This window comes from Triturus cristatus, chromosome 3_1, assembly GCF_964204655.1.
Source record: "Triturus cristatus chromosome 3_1, aTriCri1.1, whole genome shotgun sequence".
Taxonomy (NCBI): domain Eukaryota; kingdom Metazoa; phylum Chordata; class Amphibia; order Caudata; family Salamandridae; genus Triturus; species Triturus cristatus.
In genome coordinates this window covers 658,204,286-658,224,737 of record NC_140583.1, presented here as the reverse complement: position 1 = coordinate 658,224,737, position 20,452 = coordinate 658,204,286, and the positions used below count along the sequence as shown (strand labels likewise).

The 20,452-nt window shown below is 47.4% G+C and overlaps 1 protein-coding gene across 1 annotated transcript in view; it reads left to right on the top strand.

Annotated features, from left to right (window-relative positions):
- The first annotated feature begins 7,047 nt into the window (after positions 1-7,047).
- The window catches only part of RASGRF1 (Ras protein specific guanine nucleotide releasing factor 1), a 727,100-nt gene continuing 713,695 nt past the window's right edge, over positions 7,048-20,452 (top strand). The window contains exon 1 of the mRNA XM_085644699.1: positions 7,048-8,226. Within this exon, the coding sequence (XP_085500825.1) occupies positions 7,951-8,226 (276 nt within the window). The 5' untranslated portion in view covers positions 7,048-7,950. The remainder of the gene's footprint in view (positions 8,227-20,452) is intronic.

Genomic DNA, 20,452 nt, shown 5'->3' with positions numbered 1-20,452 from the left:
CACTCCCATGCATAAGATACAGCTTGCACAAAACAAGTTTTTAAGGTGGATCATGAGGGTGCTCCAGAGCACTCCTTCCTTTTCTGTACATGAAGAGCTGGGCATCAAATACATTGCTGACTTGGTGGTCGAAAGCCTCTGTTCTGTTGGGTTAAGATATGGTCTAGGGAGGGTGCCCAGCTAAATCATCTGATTTTGACCGACAATTTGTCACTTGACAACGCTCATCAAATCCCCTGGATCTCTTACGTAAAGGTGTCTTTCACTAGTTTAGGTAGGACAGATATCTTCTACAACTATGACTCTGAGTTCTTGTGAGCTTAGGTATGTAAAGGGTCTGTTCTTTAAGTATGCCCTTTCTCAATGAAAAAGCGAAGCATGCAGGGAGGGGGCATTTACTGATGAAAACAATGCAGGTATGGAGAGTTACCTTTCTCTCCTTACTAGTGAAAGGGACAAGTTCTTGGTGGCCCGTTTCATGTTTAATGAGCTTCACCATCTTTTGGCCACCCCATTTGGCTGGTCTCAATCAAGTATGAGAGGGACCTGTGGCTGCGACCGTAGGTCTCCACAGGACACCCTGCATTTCGTGCTTTTATGTAAATATTTTAGCCGGCCCAGGAAGCAGTTCCTGCAGCCCCTCCTGAAAGATTTGAATTGTACGCAAGCCCACGTTGCGCTCATGCATCTGCAGCTTTTGCCAAGCGATTACACCCTCTTTGCAGTAACCTCCATTCTTCTGGCAGCTTTGAGGTCAAGACAATCGAGACCAGACTGATATTTTCTGGATATGTCTTACTGTACACTGTTCTAAACATGATCTTATTCAATTTTTAATGGTATTCATTTATGATATTGTATTAAAATGTATTTGCTCTGTGCTTTTATCTTTTATGGTTGTGACTGGGACCGAATAAAGATCGATTTGAGTTGATTTGAATGGCCAGTCTAGCTTCATGTCAAAGAATAATTCATTTATGTTGTGTTTATTTTATGTAGTTCTTGCACTGATGAGGGTGCTTTTTGGTCCTTTTATAACTTGGAGAAAGCCTAATAGAGATTCAGCCTGTGTTAAGGTTGGAATTCAGCAGAGTATCCCTTGTGTCATGGCAAATCAAAACAAGTTGTATTTTGTAAAATCATTTAAAATTACAACTTTTGAAAAATATAGTAGTGTGATATAAATATGACTACCTCTGCATATGTTGATGAGGGGTGTGTAGGTTGGTGTTTGTGGCGTGTGTGTGCGCACGCGCGTGTGTGTGTGTGCGTGCATGTGCATTTGATATCTGGGATAGTCAAATGTAAGAGTAACTTGGCCATCCAACATGGGGCACTGGGATACCAGTAGTAAATGACAGCACCCGCCATGGGTACTGCTGCAGGGCCCAGGGGTGAGGGGTGCTTTGAAAGGAAGAGCCCACAAGTCACTATTTCTTCCTCTTTTGCATCCACCTCATCAGACGTTTCTTCCCTTTGTTAGGTCTCGCTGAGTCAGCGCATGCGCTGCACTGCGAGACATTTAGTCAGTGGCTTTTGGAAATGCTTCCAAAGGCTGTTGCCGGCCACCAGCTTTCGGTTACGCGCACAAGCGCGCGCGCCTCGCTCCACCTCGGCAATCAACGCTGCTGCGCGCGCATCCCTCGCATACTGAGCACAGAGCGCATCATCGCGATCGCGATCACTTTCGCTTTCACCGTGATCGCGATGAATTTCGCTTTTTTCCATTTTTTTTCTGTCTTCCGTTCCCGCCCCAGTCACCGATATCCAGCCCGAATTTGTCCATGCTGAAGAAGAGTTTGAAGTCATCTTTTCTGTACATTTTGAAACCCGGGTTGCAGATGTCATGTTTTTCTGTGACTGTCTCCATGTCACTAGCAGTAGCAGCACTTTGCCAGCACCGCGACTGGGACCGCGGAGCCCCTGGGAAGGACAGCTGTTAGCATCCTTTACAGTGAATTCCACTAACAGTCCTGAGACCTTATGCTGGGCTCGTTTGTCCTGTCGCACCCTGTCAGGCAGCATTGCTATGGTCCATAGTGAGGAGCAGGCTTGCCTGAGATACAGTGACAGCTTATCTTTGGGGGACAGGGCACCTACATCTGCTAAATATTGTGCAGAATCAGTTCATCCTACAGGTTTCTACCGGCAGATGTGCTGGTGACAGAAATGATAAAGCAACGTCTAAACATTTAGCATTGATATATACATGCAAAAGACATGGGTAACTCATTTACAAAACAAATTCGATGTCCTCGTCTTTACCATCTGTAACCTAATCCAAGCCTTTTACTTGAGTGATTTTACTTACAAGTCTGTGGATTTAATGTATATTTTCCTAGCCACACTGGTATTCGAGCATTGCAGTCTGGCACTGTTTAAACTCACTCCACCACTCCCAGTGCAGTTGGTTGTAAATCACACAATGCTTTTGTGCAAAAATGCATTACAACTTCGCCGCTTAAATCCTTGTATGCTATGTGTAATGTCATCTGAAGAAGAGTTTGGTGGGACCTCTACAGCTAATGCATTGTATCGCCTGCCTTTTGTTTTCGTTACTCCATTCAACACTTGGAGTGCTGGGTTGATCGTTAGGAAAATTCATCTTAAGTACGCTCCAAATTTCTACAGTTTCACCTGGTTGATGTTTTAGAAGTGACCATTGGGGGCTGTGATAATGAGAGCAGCAGAGGAGAAGCAATTGTCTGACGAATGCAAGGTATGATCCCAACATCGGTATTTTTCAGTAGCTACCGTTCTCACAGCAGGATCGCGGGTGAAATCTTGCCGGACAGCTACATTTTCTGCAATTATGGAGCAAGACTCCGGCTGTAGTGGAACTGCCAGTTTCTTAAAGTAATCCAAGCCTTTGGCCCTCTTTACAGTACACAAAAAATCTTGAATAGAGTGGGAGCCAGATAAGTCTATTTTCAATGCAGTTTTCGCATGCTTCTGTGGTTTAAGACGTAGTCGGTCTGCCTGATTGTGCCTTCTCTGCGAAGTTTGTGGCCCATCTGGCATACACAGGGTAGCAATAACCAACCACACAATTCCCAAGGCTCAGCTTAATTCCTCTCTACATTGAGTGCTGTGGTGCAGGAGGATCATCCTAGCATCAAAAGCTGAAAAACGGACTACCATTATGTTGATCTCGGGATCAATTGTGAGAGACCAACTTCGATGAGATCGATTACTGCATTACAGGCCATTTGCATGGGCAGGATTTACATTTAGTGCCATTCACAACTAGGATTTTAATTTCAGATGTTTAAACTGTGGAAGATAAATGGGTGGTTTGTCTTATACAAAACAAAGGAATATTTTTCTTTCATCCATATATATCCAGATTGGAATGAGACATTGAACGTTGTTTGATGGACTACCCCACTTATTTCCAGATAGATGTGTATCCTAACGCCATTTGCAGATATGTTACATTACACCAGATATTGCAAGAGCCACTACATCAGTAGGCTAATGTAGATATTGAAAAACTTTAGTGTCAGGTGAGTTGCGAAGTACTCCACATGTCCCAGTACGATTTGATGATGCATGACAGTCTGTCTCTGGTTGATCGGGATTGAGGGAGCCAAGCAGAGGCAGAGCCGATCGCAGTGCTAATTTGGCTCAAGGATATGTTATTTATTGTTTGCCACTGAAAGATTAAGTTGGATGAGGGACTGCCTATTCATCCAGAATGGTAAGAAGTACCTCTCCAAAGTCTGCCAGAGTAAATCCGCTTCCTCTTGGGGAACTGCACACTTCCCTGTGCTACAGCAGGCCATGGCTCAACTCACTCTGCCCCGCTCCTCAATCACACCCTGCTCTACTAGACATCCTTTCCTCTCATGCAGGGTTACTTTCAGTATCCCTTTTTCCAGCAGTCAGTGGGCTACTTCCTTCAAGGTGGTTGCAATGCAGCTCCCTCAAGCAGGATGTAGATGTTCCAGGTTTCTAGCCCTGAACCTTGCAAGAGAAGCCGGCAGTCATCAACTAAACTTGGAGTTTAAATAGCTCTCTTGGTCCCTTCGGGAGTAGGACCTCAGATGTAGAGTGTAGAAAAATCCTGGCAAAAAGATTGGTGGTTTCTTCCTCATACCTGTGACATGTTTGCAAAGACATCATGAATTCCAAAGTTCAGCTTTGGAACTGGTTTCAGGCTCTTCCTGGGTTCTGTGTTCTCCTTCAAAAAAGACCAAGCCACAGTGTTTACCCTCTTGTTTATGAAAATCTGGGCACAAGCCAATCTATGTGTGAGAGGATTCAATAACAGGCTCTCTCCAACCCTCCTCTTGCATGCCACTCATGTGCAGGGACTCAAAATGGACTCCCTGGCCACCACAATCATGAACAGCAGACACAAACCATGAGCATGCACTTGCATATACAGATGGTACCCATTCATGAATGCAACCATAGGACCCTTGCTCATGGGAGTGATAGATGGATTAAAAACAGGAGAGTTCACATTCAGTAAAGGAGAGATGCACTTGTTGGGCCCCTTCAGACTAAAGAGAAAAGCTCTGTAGTCTGGACGCACATGCATGATTACTTTGCGTGTTAAGGCAAACAAAATCAAAAAGGCATCATAAACTCGTTAGGGGAAATAAACGGGCAGGGGTGCACCCTCCCCATAGCCATGCTGGGGTCTTTTTCAATACCATCACACCCTCTTAAGCCTCTTCCATGTTTCTAAAAATGTAAATCCGTTGCGATCATTAAAGTGCAGCTCGATGGTGAAGGGGTTGTTGCTTTTAACTGAAACTTATATAGAACAGTCTATACTTTGAAGAGGAGCTGAAAAGAAGCTGGAAAGTGCCTTGAAGGAAGGCAACCTTGGTGAACTGCTATAGGAAACATTTTACTATGATGAAGAGGCTTGTTGGAACACAGTAGCAAACAGTAAACAGCCATCCCTGAAGAGAACGTCTAGCGGGGAAAACCCAATGTTCGAAAAGGCAAGGACCATCCTCCACATACATGGATACTTTAAAGGTTTCACTGTGAAGGGGAAGGCCCTTGCCAAAGCTGCAGCCTTGCATCAACCATTCAACCAAATCTGTAGAATGAACTGTTCACAACTACTGACGGTAGCATTGTAATACTGTACCTATAAACGAAAACGAAGACAAAGAGGTCTGTGACAATTGGATAAAAATAGAGTGACTTCAATAAAACAAGCATTGAAAATGCAATAGGTCTCGCCTTTGATTAAGTTAAAGCCATTTGCTTTGCTAATGGTATTGTATAGCAAAGCAAATGGCTTTAACTTAATGAAAGGCGAGACCTATTGCATTTTTAATGCTTGTTTTTCTCTTTTCGGTCTGGTTAGCTAACTGCTTCCACGCCTTATGTTCATGTTTGCACAGCTGGCCATATACTGTGTGCCTATTTGCTTCTTACGACAAGGTTGTCCGTGTTAAAACGTTTTGGAGAGGGTTTCGTGCCGTCATGCAACTATTTGGGAGGAATTAAATTGTCGTGTTAGAATTTTTGATTTGCAAACTTGTTGTTTGCATCTTTCTGTTTTCCTTTTTTAATTTCGAGCTTTTGACTGCACCATCTGGCTCTATCCGTAGAGTCTGCCCGGATATGTCTAGAGATCCCCATCATCCAAGTTAGCTTGTGACACTTTGTTCTATCCTGGGCCCTGGGTACGGTTCAGATGAACCCCTCCCCGTCGCCCACCTGTCCAGCATCCATCTTGGACCCAGAAGCACAGCCAACAAGAAAATGGATGCTTCCTGTCTAACCAGCTGGGGATGTTGGTTGACTGGTGTTGCATGCACGTGGGTATCCACTGCACACTAGGGTGCTGAGCTGGCAGTGTGCAGTCAGCAGGCTCAGATATAACACGTGCACTTACCTGCAGCTGTTCCAGTCCTGGGGTAAGGTTGGAGGGGTTCACATCAGTAGTCACCCACCGGCCTGCTATTTACCCAATGCAAGGAATGAAACTGGGCCTCTCGTTCACTGGTTCTATACGAAAAACTGCCACTGATTTGGGTGATGAGGGCCCACAACCCCCTAGGCCCCAGATCCACTGCACCTGCTGCACTATTGATAGGCTTAAATACAAGGCATTCGCTATTAATGATAGCTAATGCCCTATATTTATAAACCTAAGAGACCGTGGTGTACACAATACACTCCGAGTTCAATGCATGCTCACCCATGATCGGCAGTGTGCTCGTGGGCATGCAACTCTCCCACTGGTTGAAGAAGTGAGGTTCACCACCCACTTTCCAAAACAGTGACATAGAGAAACGAAGAAATGACCTAGGGGTGAGGAAATTGGAAACAGTCCTGAGAGGTAAATCCGGAGCCTGCGCGCCTGTACCAGACGGCACCTGCGAGGCAGGGATACCTGAAGCAAGAGACATCGAGGGGGCTCCGGGAGAGGGTCTGGAGCGCAGAAGCGAGGCCTAGGCGGAGCTTCACGGGAAATCTGCATTGAGGCACGAAGAGGGCATCAGGGGGGAGCGGCAGCAAACGGGGTCTTGAGGGGAGATATGATGTAACAGACACATACACACACATTTAAATACATTGAACGATATGCAGCAAGAGACACCAAGAGAGCGTCAGAAGAGGCCTCTAGCAAGGAACATCGAGGGAGTTTCAGAAGAGGTGAGGCACGAGATGAGCCAGCTTCTGGGGCGATCTCCCGCAAGAGACATCAGCAAAGCTTCAGAGGAGATCAGTGCCGTGAGACATCACGACGAAGTTTCTGAGGCGACCTGCAGCAAGAGACACCAAAAGAGACCTTCAGAGGAGCTTACACTAAGAGACACCAAAAAAGCTTAAGTGAAGATTTGCTTCCGGCGAGGGAAGGCTTGTAGCAAGAAAAACTACAAGTGAGCGTTTCATTAAGAGACACCACAGGGGCTCCGGGCAGGGGGGATCCGCAGCAAGAGAGGAGAAGACGGAGCTTCGAAAAGACCTGCAGCAAGAGACGAGGACCTTCGAGAGACAGGTGCCAAAAAGACTGAGGGGGCTTAGAGAGAGAAGAGGGCAGGTCAGAACCAAGAGACACCACGACAGAGCTTGGAGGGCGGGGGAGATCTGCAGCAAGAGTAGCAAGGCAGGGTTTAACTGGATCGGGGGCTGTCTGCAGGAGAGGCGGCGAGTAGGAACCACCCCCGAGGGTCTGCATGCGAGAGTCCCCCCTCCTCCCCCTTCACCCTTAGAGGCGCTGCAGGGAAGAGGAGCGCAGCACATACTCCCAAAGAGCGTGCAGGTGAGCCGTCTGCGGGAGAGGGCAGTGCCCCCACAACCCGTGTGCAGCAGAAGGAACTGTTCCCTCGCAGGGGGTCTGCGGGAGAGTAAAGCTGCCCTCCCTCCTGTTGGTGCTTGTGCAGTTGCGAGGGGGCCTTAGGGAGGGGCTCTCTGCCAGTGCCAGCAACGGCCGCACGAGCTGGACTCCGCGGCTGCTGTCCCTCGTGGATGGTGCTGATTTCGGTGACATGCTGAGTTTGGTAACCTGCTGGCTTCCGTAGAGCGCAGAGTGCGAAAGGATGCTGATTTCGATACTCTGCTTTTCCAAGAAGATGCTGTTTTTCGGAGGATGTTAATTTCGAGAGAATGCTGTTTTCGGGGATGTTGATTTCAGGAGGATCCTCGTGGCACGGCGACGCTGCCAGCGGTAGCTGCTGACGCTGGAGGGCGGTGATGACTGGCTGCTGCTGGGCAGGTGCGCTTACTGCCATGTGTGCTGCGGTAGACGCTGATTTGGAGAGGATGCTGACGCTACGAAGGTGGCTGATTTCACAGGGATGCTGACTTCGTGGAGCGTCGAGTTCTGGGGGATACTGATTTCTACAAGGCGCTGATTAAGGAGAGATGGTAATTTCCAGAGGATGTCGGGGCTGGTGCTGACCAGGGTGCTGCTCGGAAGGTGCCGCTGACAAGCCATGTGAGCTGCGGCAGCGGGGGCTCGCAGGGGGCACCATGCAGAAGGGGATCCGGCTAAATGACGCTCATGTCACCTACCTAGGGCTGCTGGCCAAGAAGGACGGCAGCCGCCGCGGCTTCCTCAGCAAGCGGAGCTCGGACAACACCAAATGGCACTGCAAGTGGTTCTCGCTGCTGCAGAACATGCTCTTCTACTACGAGACGGACTCGAGCGCCAGGCCCTCCGGGCTCTACCTGCTGGAGGGCAGCGTCTGCGAGCGCGGGGGCCCGGGCAAGGGCCCCCAGTGCGGAAAAGAGTCGCTGGAGAAGCAGGTAACGAGGGCGGAGGAGGCGGGTTACTTATGTGCGCGGGTGGGGGTTCTGGGTCCGTGCAATGGGCGCACTGAGAGGCCACAACGCATGCTACCGGGGTCCTAGCGCTGAGGAACGCATGATGAAGGGTATAGTGAGGTACGTCCGTCTATATGCGGCGTCCACGGGGGCATAACATAAGCGTCCACTAAGGGCCACCTCTTGGATTAGTGGTGCTTAAGGAGGAGCCACAAGCTGAGGGGTATACCGCGAAACCACAGGCTGAAGGGTATATTGAGGAACCACAGGCTGAGGGGTATACTGAGGAACCACAATCTGAGGGGCATAGTGAGGAACCACAGGCTGAAGGGTATAGTGAGGAGCCACAGGCTGAGGGGTATACAGAGGAACCACAGGCTGAAGGGTATAGTGAGGAGCCCCAGGTTGAGGGGTATACTAAGGAGCCACAGGCTGAGGGGTATACCGAGGAGTCAAAGGATGAGGGGTATAGTGAGGAACCACAGGCTGAGGGGTATAGTGAGGAGTCACAGGCTAAGGGGTATAGTGAGGAACCACAGGCTGAAGGGTATAGCGAGGAGCCACAGGCTGAGGGGTATAGTGAGGAACCACAGGCTGAGGGGTATTGTGAGGAACCATAGATTGAGGGGTATACTGAGGAGTCAAAGGATGAGGTGGATACTGAGGAGCCATAGGCTGAGGGGTATAATGAGGAGCCACAGGCTGAGGGGTATAGTGAGGAACCACAGGCTGAGGGGTATAGTGAGGAGCTACAGGCTGAGGGGTATATCGAGGAGCCACAGGCTGAAGGGTATAGTGAGGTACCATAGACTGAGGGGTATACTGAGGAGTCAAATGATGAGGGGTATACTGAGGAGCCACAGGGTGAGGGGTATACTGAGGAGCCACAGGCTGAGGGGTATAGTGAGGAACCACAGACTGAGGGGTATAGTGAGGAGCCATAAGCTGAGGGGTATAGTGAGGAACCACAGGCTGAGGGGTATTGTGAGGAACCATAGACTGAGGGGTATACGGAGGAGTCAAAGAATGAAGGGTATACTGAGGAGCCACAGGGTGAGGGGTATACTTAGGAACCACAGGCTGAGGGTATAATGAGAAGCCACAGACTGAGGGTTATAATGAGGAACCACAGGCTGAGGGGTATTGTGAGGAGCCACAAGGCTGAGGGGTATAGTGAGGAACCACAGGCTGAGGAGTATAGTGAGGAGCCATAGGCTGAGGGGTATGCAGAGCAATCACAGGATGAGGGGTATAGTGAGGAGTCACAGGCTGAGGGGTATTGTGAGGAACAATAGACTGAGGGGTCAAAGGATGAGGGGTATACTGCGGAGCCACAGGCTGAGGGGTATACAGAGGAACCACAGGCTGAGGGGTATAGTGAGGAGCCACAGGCTGAGGGGTATACTGAGGCGCCACAGGCTGAGGGGTATACCGAGGAGTCAAAGGATGCGGGGTATAGTGAGGAGCCACAGGCTGAGGGGTATAGTGAGGAGTCACAGGTTGAGGGGTATAGTGAGGAACCACAGGCTGAAGGGTATAGTGAGGAGCCACGGGCTGAGGGGTATAGTGAGGAACCACAGGCTGAGGGGTATTGTGAGGAACCATATACTGAGGGGTATACTGAGGAGCCATAGGCTGAGGGGTATAATGAGGAGCCACAGGCTGAGGGGTATTATGAGGAACCACAGGCTGAGGGGTATAGTGAGGAGCTACAGGCTGAGGGGTATATCGAGGAGCCACAGGCTGAGGGGTATAGTGAGGTACCATAGACTGAGGGGTATACTGAGGAGTCAAATGATGAGGGGTATACTGAGGAGCCACAGGGTGAGGGTATAGTGAGAAGCCACAGGCTGAGGGGTATAGTGAGGAACCACAGGCTGAGGGGTATAGTGAGGAGCCACAGGTTTAGGGGTATAGTGAGGAACCACAGGCTGAGGGGTATTGTGAGGAACCATAGACTGAGGGGTATACTGAGGAGTCAAAGGATGAAGGGTATACTGAGGAGCCACAGGGTGAGGGGTATACTGAGGAAACACAGGCTGAGGGGTATAATGAGAAGCCACAGACTGAGGGATATAGTGAGGAACCACAGGCTGAGGGGTATTGTGAGGATCAATAGACTGAGGGGTATACTGAGGAGTCAAAGGATGAGGGGTATACTGCGGAGCCACAGGGTGAGGGGTATAACGAGGAGCCACAGACTGAGGGGTAGAGTGAGGAACCACAGGCTGAGGGGTATAGTGAGGAGCCACAGGCGGAGGGGTATACTGAGCAATCACAGGATGAGGGGTATAATGAGGAGTCACAGGCTGAGGGGTATAGTGAGGAGCCACAGGCTAAGGGGTATGCTGAACAAGCACAGGATGAGGGGTATAGTGATGAGCCACAGGCTGAGGGGTATAGCCAGGATCAACTGGCTTTGGGGTGTACTGAGGAGCCACAGGCTTTGGGGCTTACTCAGGGGCTACAGGCTGAATGGTATACTAAGGAGTCAGAGGCGGATGGATATACTGAGGAGCCACAGGCTGAGGGGCATACTGATAAGTAACAGGCTGGTAGCACCTACCGAGGAGTCACGGGCTGAGGGCGCTAAGTGAGGTGCCCATCATAGGATGGACGTTGTGAAAGTCATAACATGGGTGACATCCTTGGGCCAACAAAACAAACATATACAGAGGCGCCCCTGCGTCAAGGGGTGGGGGGAGTCATGCTGAGAGGCAGTGGCTCTGCTAATGGCACACACTGGCACCTGGTGTCAGACTCTGGGGAGTATGCTGAGGGCACCAACTTTGGGAGCTCTTTCAGCGATCGCAAATAAGGCACATTGAGGGGCCTCATCCAGGATGGGGCATACCTAAGGCCGCAGCGCCGGGGGTCTGTTAAGGACCCCAGGAGAGGTATACTGAGGCCCGCAGTCTGAGGGAGGTGACTGTTGTCCTGAGGGGCAGAGGACGTGTTTAGGAGCACACTGGATGGTATGAGGGTACACCGAGGTGCCTCTGTGGTTTCCTGGGGTCATGCTGAGGGCTGCGGCATTGCGTCGTCTTGAGGTAGTGCGCACATTCCGAGGGACGGCAGCCTGGAGGGGGCCCAAGAGGGGCAGACATTTGAGAGTAGAGCTACACCAAGCAGCTACAGCCCCGTGGAGAGGTTTCGGCTTAGGGGCGGTAATTACCGGGGGGGGAAGGGTTGAAGGAGAATATCAGTGTTAGAGGAATTGCAGGGCAGCAGTAGCCTAGGTGGGACGCTGAGGGGCAGCGGACTGGGGCAATCCCGGTGCTCTGATGGTGATAGAGAAGACAGGGCCTGCACCCTGGGCGTCACGCCGTGGGCCTCGACACACCGAGGAGCCGCAGGCAGGGAGCCATGGTGCCGCAGCCCGGGGTTCGGCACAAGACTGCAGCCTGGGAGCACGAGCACGGGCTGTGGTGGAGGGCGCGTGGTATTCTGAGGGTATAACACGAGGCTGGCAGTGGCGTAATGCGGGCCGCTGGCATACGGAGGGGCAGGGTGCACAGGGAGGGTCAGAAACCAAGGGGACAGTGGCCTAATGAGGGTCAGCAGCTAATAGGAAGGACAGTGTGAGGTACGAAGACCAACAACCGCTGGGCCGCAAGACGAAGGATGGGTTTCGTGGAGAGTGTCGGGCGCAGTCATAGACCCCCACCTGGGAGTCCAGTGCGCACTGAGAGCGCTAACCAAAGGGACGTGCTTTGAGGAGCTACAGCCTACGGATGAAGGCCGGAGTCAGGGTGGGGGCAAGGGTACAAAGAGAGCTTCAATTCTAAGTGAAAGAAAAAGGCATGCCATGGGACATCGACTGGGGGCGCATTTACACCAAGGACAGCGGCATATGGACATGAGGGGCAGGGCACAGTGAGCATTTCTTAGGGACATATGCTGAAAAAGTACATAGTGGATATTCTGTGAGGGGCTGTGGTGAAGGGGCCCAGGGCAGACTGGAGTACAGCGAGACTTCTCTGACAGATGTGAAAAGTGGGCGAGGGAGTACATAATTGGGGGGGGGGGTGAATTCGTAGGTCATCGCCCTATGTATGTCCAGAGGCAGGGTCGAATGATGCACAATGTGTGCATAATGCAGCCAGCGGCCTGTACATGTGGCTAACACAATGTATGTATACAAAGGGCACCGGCCTGTGCATGTATCGCGGAGCAGGGACAGACCGAGCAGCAGAGCCCTGTTCTGGGAGTGGGGTGCATAAGGAGGGGAGGGGCGTGCATACGGTTGGCGGTTCGTCTATATAGCGTGTGAAGGATGCACATGCTGGAGGGAGTCTGCACAATAAAAAACAGTGGTCTGGCTGCATGCTGGGGGAGAGGGGCCTATGGTATATAGTGTATGAATGATGTACATGCTGGAGGGGCTCTGCATGCTAAAGGACAGTGGCCCGTCTGCATGCCTGGAGTGGGGTTTCTGTTGGATATTATGTGCAAAGGATGCACTTGCTGGAGGGAGTCTGGACAATAAAGAAAGGACAGTGGTCTGTCTGCATGCTGGGTGAGGGGTGCCTATGGTTGGGATGTGGTGTGCATACAATGAATGGACAAGGGGCGTGTTGGACTTGGCCCTTTCTGCAGGGTCATCTCTAAACTTCTTGCCCTCACCCTCCAGTTTTCTGAATCCAGTTTTGTTGGCTTTTTGGGCTCTGCACACTTTACCAGTGCTAACCTATGCTAAAGGTCTTGTGCTCTCGCCTTTAAACATGGAAAAATTGGTTTGCCCCCAATTGGCACATTTACTTTATTTATAAGTCCTTAGTAAAGTGGAACTACATAAACACAGTGCCTGTAAATTAAATGCTATTATTGGGCATGCATCACCTATTGAGCTACCCACTTAAGTACCCTATCAGGCATGTCTCAGGCCTGCCATTGCAGCCTGCGTGTGCAGTTTAAACTTCCATTTTGACCTGGCAAGATAAATCTTTTGCCAGGCCTAAAAATTCCTTTGTAATTCATATAAGTCACCCCGAGGGAAGGCCCTAAATAGCCCATAGGACAGGGTGCAATGTATTTAAAAATTTGGACATGTACTTTTAAGTTATGCATGATGTCCTGGTGGTGAAAAACTCTTGAATTTGTTTTTTACTACTGCAGGGCTACCTCTCCCATAGAATAACATTGGGTTAATTTATTACATTTAATAAGTGCTAACTTTCAATTGGGAGCAAGTAGGAATGTCCAGGTTTGTGTCTAGAGGATTGTAATTTAAAATCCACTTTAATGGTAAAGTCAGATTTTAATTTATAATTCTAAAAATACCACTTTTAGAAAGGTGACATTTACTTGTCCTAACCATTTGGTGCCTGTATCCTGGGTAACTTGATTAGGTGTTCGTCTTAGTGTATCGATCCAAAGCAGAGGCAAAAGGGAAATAGGTGTTAGCAGATTGGGCCATCTCTGACATGAAAAGGGGGAGGAGCTGTCTCCTAGCACACTTGCATATCACAAATGCAGCTAGGGTGGAACTCTCCAGAAACGTCTCCTATTACCAAGTGGGCACCTGGTATAAATGAGGGACCCTCAGACCCAACTCTTCAAACACCTCTTGACCTGTGGAAGACTGATAAGGACTGCTGTGCTGCTTCAGCAAGAAGGGCTGCTTCTCTGTGGTCCTCTGGCCTGAATGAAAGGACTGGACCTGCATCTTGATCCCGGGACCACCAGAGTGACTCCAAGGGCTGGTTGGCTGGTCTTCAGATCAGAGCTTCTGGAACACAAAAGGCTCCAACCTCCTCGAACCCAGCATCTGAACTCAGTCTGCAGTGAATCTTTCCCCCCAAGTGGTGCCACCACAGTTCTGGACCCTTGGAAGTGGGTCTAAAGGTGCTTTGCTGGCCCAACTGAGGACCAGTGGGCAGAACCGACGCAGGGTGAGGCATCTCCTCATAGTTCCGCTCAGAGCCGCTGCAGCGCGATGCATCCCTGACACCTGAATTTGCATCGCAACTCACAGTCTCCTCTGTACCACTGCTGTGCAACCCATCCTCATTGCAGGCCTTAGCATTGCAAGCCCCTCATTCGCAGCATCCTCAACGACGAAGCAGGACTTTGCTTCGCAGCCCTGCAGCTTCTTCAGAACTGTCGGTTTGCGATACATCATCAACTCAGGGCTTTCCATCGCAACTCTCTCATCAACAGCATCCTCAACAAAGGTACATGTCTCTGCATTGCAGTCCTGCAGATTCCTTTTAACTGCTGCTGTATGACACATCCATGATGTGGTACCACACAAGGCTCCAGAACCCTGATTTATGGTACTTTGTTCAGCGGGCCTAATGTGGTCCCTGTATCCGTCCCAAGCTCTATTGCAATTGGCCTGAACTTATGACTTTGTGCTGGTCCGCCGCAGTGTGCGCTTTGTGCTTCCAGGCACTATTTCCACTTGAATCTTTGAAATAGCATATCTCTGATTCTACTGATTGGATCTTTGCTGTTTTAGTCTCACGTAATTAATTCCATTTTACTCTATTTTTCTGGCCACCATGTCCCACTCCAGTACCCAAGGATCCCACACCAACAGCAAAGCCACGCACAGAGTATATAAAGCACCACGCTAAAAAAAGAGAACTGTAGTAAAGAAGCTGCAAACACTGAAACAACATCTTCTCTTGTATGCACACATTCCTCATCGCTAACTGGGCTATGTGTGAACGAGATCCCTGTATGTGGAGTGCAATGCTTCAAATCAGACTGAAGCTGTATTCTGCGAGTATCTTCCATAGTTTGACGCAATTTGTGGGCTGGGTTTGAGCACACAAGAGAAAAAAAGGCAGGCAGAGCATATGTGTTACAGAACAATCATGCTATTTACCATAATGATGGGAACCCAAGTGATCAAGTCTTGTCTCTCTGTCCAGTAAGCCAGCTCTCCTGACTGTACAACTACTAGATGGTCAATGCGATACTCTTGACCTCATACATGACAACTCAAGAAACATTACACCACACATAATATAATCCACATTTGTAAAGCGCGAACAATCACCCGTAAGGGTCTCTAGGTGCTGGGGGCCGTCGGGAAGATTAAGCAAGCTATTGCCCAGAGTCACATGCTGCTAGGCTAATCTGTCGCCGGCGCCGGGGATCGAACCGAGATCCCCAGATTCTGGCGTCAGTCGCCCTGGCCGCGGCGCCACACCACATGGGCTCCTCAATAGCATTACTATTGACCTCACTCATGACATCACAAATTAAATAATCAATAATGCATATCATGGCTTGTGTGTTCCTGTGTATAATTGGTGACAGGGGAGCTACATCCCCTATTCCCTGCACGAAGCATAGATGATATTATTGGGGATGTCGTATGTGGTGTTATGTGCATCCATATAGCGCATTTCTACCATTTGGGATCATTCATGTCACATGCTGTGAGACCTAGTTTTGTGGGGGTGGTGGGCCCGGCCAGTCAGTATTCACTGAGCTTCACATGAAACAAAATGGAGTCTTTTACCTTTGCTGCCCTGGATCCTTCCTAACTATTGAACCGCCAACTGGTCACAAGTACACTTGACGCCCAGGGTAGGGAAGTGAACAGTCCTAGGATTACTCACAGATGCAGTGTAGGGTTAAACACTCAAAATTCAGCAAGGCAATACAATGCCACTTAATAAATTAATGTTCAGTGCAGTGCTTTCTCTTTGCAAAAAATAAAGTCCTTTATTTCACACAAAACTAAATGCTACTCCTAAAACACAGATAAAAGGGTATGCAAGTTAACCACTACTCATACACTAGCGGGGTCCTAAGTGAAATTTAAACGTCTCTGATGTCTTTTGGCCCAGGTTTCCTAGTGAACCCCCAGCCAGACCCAGTCCCTCTGGATAGGATAATCAGTACTGTTAGTACTGTGCCCCAAAGCTCCATCCAGGCAAAACAACAAAACCCTTATAGTTAACTTTAGTTGAGCTCACATACCCACTGGAGCATCCAGCTCTCCTCAGAATGCACCCAGTGCCCAAACTGGGCAGACAAGCTTACCACAAGCGACTGTCCCTCGAAGTGGCACTGAGCAGAAAAGGATACTTGGAGCATGTGGGGGAGCTAGTGACCACCTTGGAGGCTCACAAGGGTCACAGGGAACCCTGCTGTGGCTGACTGGTTAGCCTCCACACATCAGGATGTTGCCAATGAGCCTGCGTCAGTCTTCTCAGGAGCACAGCAAAAGGTAGGCTTTAGAGGACCTATACAATCATGGACTGCAATTGGTCATAGTGTTTAGCTGCTGCGCATCTGATGGGTTCATGCACATCTAAGCAAGCACTAAGATATGAGGCCCAGCAAATGTCTCAGCTTAATACAGAGGCGGGCCCAATAATCATAAGTGCCCGGGTCGTGGTAAGTAAATTGCTCTGCTACCACAAACGAAATCTCACAAGGTTTGTCAAGACTTATGCCACCCTCAGATGCCCCTCTATAACTCTAAATTCTAAAACAGTGAACTGAGGTGTCCCCAAGGCTCACTGAGGGCAATTGGGTTTGCAGTGTAACCTAGGGAGAATAAGAGGCTCAGAGGCTTGCACCTTCTCAATGCACTGGTTATACCCTTGCATATGACATCACTATACCATGTGAAATCACAGCTTTCATAACAACACTTATAACACATCAATTGAGATTATTTTTCAGAGCAGAGTACATGGTAGAGTCACAAGCTATTGTCAATGTAGCATGGCGAGTGAGGTGAGAACGTTGTGTACGAAGGTATGCAACTTATAGTAATTTGAAGGTGGTGTTTTAAGATAAAATGTAAGCTGAAATAAACACTGTGTACTTAGGTGGGTGACTTATGGTTATGTGAAGGTGGTGGTAAATTCCAAATTAAAGTTATAACTAAAACTTTAGAATTTCTAATGTTTGTCTAGTTTAAGTATGGTTTGTATGGAAAGAACAAATACAGTTTTCCTAATATAACTCATCTATAGGCTTTGATTTTTCCATTGAATATCAATGGGTTCTATGTTTTTAATGAAAATGTGATTCAAATCGTAGTATTGAATGCTATTTATGAAAATATCGTTAATTGGAGTGTTATACGGTAAAATGAAAGAGAGTGTCATACCGTCGAGTGTCTTAGAGTGGAGTATTGTATAGTGGAATTGAGTACAGTGTATTAGAACGTAGTGGGCTAAAGTGGGAAACAGTGTAGTAGAGTGTTGTAGATTGGAGCAATATAAAGTACAGTGTTTTGTTGTACAGTGGAGCTGTATAGAATGGATGATTGTACAGTAGCGTAGAGCGAAGTAGAGTCTCATACGGTGGAGTAGAGTTCGGTGGAGTTATGTAATATAGTATGGAGTAAAGTATAATACAGTGTATTAGCATGTCATAGATTACAGTTGCTTAGCATATAGTCGATTAAGAATCTTATAAATTTGGGTAGTGTCTCATGCAGTAGGGTAGAGGGCTGTGTCATACAGTTTTGAAATGTGTTGTTTAGTGGAATAGAGTGTCGTACAATAGACTGTACAGCCATAGATTGGACGGTAGGGTTAGACAGTGGAGTGTACATGGATAGAGTGAAGTAGATTATTGTAGGCTGCTATAAAGTGCAGTATAGTTTTAGAGAGTACAGTTCTAGAATGTGGTGCAGAGTGTCATATATTGGAGCCATATATAGTGCTGTGACACACCGTAGTGGCGTAAAGTGGAATACCGTATAGCAGAGTAGCATATATTGGAATAGCGCACAGTGGAGTTCCTTTCAGTCTAATAGTGTACAATGGAGTGTAGAAGAGTGGATTGGGAGAAACTGGAATATTGTACCCCGGAGTGTTGTAGAGTGGCGTGTCCTAGAGTGGATAGCGCACAATGGAGTAGTGTGCAGTGCAGTAACGTGCAGTGGAGTGTCGTAGACTAGAGTGGCATACAGTGCAGTGTGGAAAACTGGAATATCATAGAGTCGAGTGGCGTACAAAGTAGCCTCGTCCAGTGGAATAGAGAAAAACGGAGTGTCATAGAGTGGTTTGGCATACATTTGAGCGGCGTATTGTGGAGTTCCATACAGTGGAATAGCGTCAAGTACCAGGGCCTACAGTGGAATATCGTATAGTTGAGTAGTGTACAGTCGAGTTGGGTGCAGTGGAGTGGCATCGATTGGATTAGCGTTCAGTGTAGGGCCTACAGTGGAGTTGTGTACAGTGGAGTCGTAAACACTGCAGTGGCATACCATAGAGTGAGCTGGAGTGGAACAGCATATAGTGCATAGTGGAGTGTCGCAGAGTGGAGTGTCATCCAAGGAAACAGCGTAGAATGGAATGGCGTAGAGTGACGTGGCGTGGAGTGGATTACAGGTGAGTATAGTGCATTGGAGGGCCATACAGTGAAATAGCATAGAGTGGAGTGTCATAGAGTGGGGTGGCATACAGTTGAATAGTATATAGTGGAATGGTGTAAAATGGAATAGCGTATAGTAGAGTCACGTACAGTGGAATTGCATACAGTGGAGTGGTGGACAGTGAAATAGTGTAGAGTTGAGTGCTGTATATTGTAGTGTTGTACAGCGTAGTAGGGTAAAGATGTAATTGAAATTTTAGAGGGCTGTAGATTATGGTGTGCAGAGTAACACAAAACAGCGACTTGCTCTGCATTGCATTTCTGGACATGTACCAAGCAAAGCAGGGTGACGTATGGTGGCTTTGTGTAATTTTGTAAATGTTACGTAAGTATAGCATTGACCTTGCAACACTATGCGTACCACAAGGGTAACGCAATACAATCCCAAATTTGTACCCTAGTGATATATTGTACCATGGGATACTGCAGTAGGTTAGTGGTAAACCATGGTAGATAGTGATAACAAGGCAGTGTATAATTGTCTGTGTTTACAAATCTAAGAGGCATGCATAATCTTTTTTAGTAGACATTTGGATTTTTATGGTGTAGGGCCTTAAACATAGATAAATAGTACGTTTTATTGTTGTTCCCATCCTATTACCATTTTCTTAAAGTGGGAATAGGAAATAGGTATGGAAATGTTTTTATAATTTTCTGTATATTCAACTATCCTTCATTTTACTGTACGACACTCCAATTAATGATACCTTAATAAATAAAACCAAATACTATGATTTGAAACATATTATTATTAAAAAGATTAAAACCATTGAAATTCCATGAAAAAAACGAAGGTTATAGATAAGTTATAGTTGCGAAAACTTTATTTATTCTTTCCACACAAACCATACTTAAACTAGACAAAAATTTGAAAATTTAAAGTTATAGTTATAACTTTAATTTAAAATTTACACACCATATTCACATTACTATAAGTTGCCCACCGAGGTACATATTGTTACTTATAACTTACATTTTAACTTAACACACCATCTTCAAATTACTGTAAGTCATGCACATTCATACACAGTGTTCTTACCTCACTCTCCTCACTGGGCCAATAAAGGCACACTCTGTTAATAGCTCTCATCTTTTTTTTTTTTTACAGAGATCTTCTTTGAAAATTGTTCTGTTGCATATGACAGTTCTGTAGCAAGTGGTTTGTTGGTCGATATATATTTCTTTTTCATTTTCGTTAATCGTACTATAGCTATACATATATATTGTTTAACGTAATAGCGCTTTCTTGCTAGTTTAAAAAAAATTACCATTCCATCTTGGCTCAGTAAATAAAAAGAAAAAACAGTGCCCTTTGTGCATGTGTGTTGAATTCATGCATGTGCCTACAAAATGATGTGGCAGTCACGTCATTTTTTATTTTATTTTTACCATAATGCACAGCAGCCGCGATGCTGTTTAACATGGCTAAAATATTAACAAATTTAATAGGTCTCAGAGGCAAGACCTATTGTCTTTGCTAATGCTTGTTTAGACATGGTGAAGTTAATAGAAACTTTGGAAGTGCTTTGGGCACAAAACAGAAGTAGGGTGCTCGTTTCTCTCGTTTATCAATAGCGAGGACAACTAGAACTAACACACACACACTCATGTAGGAATGGGCGCGCACCCCCGCCCCAAACTAATATCCTGTCTCTCTGACTTCCATTTTACTTCTTTCCGTTCCTCTTTCTTTGTTTGTCTTTGCCCCACATTTTATTTTTCTCTTTTGTGATTGATTCCTTCGATTATTTTTCCTTTCTTTCCTTATTCTTTTCTTCTACCTTTCTTTTTCTCTTTCTTTCTTTCTTTCTTTCTTTCATTCTTTCTTTCCTTCTTTTTTCTTTCTTTC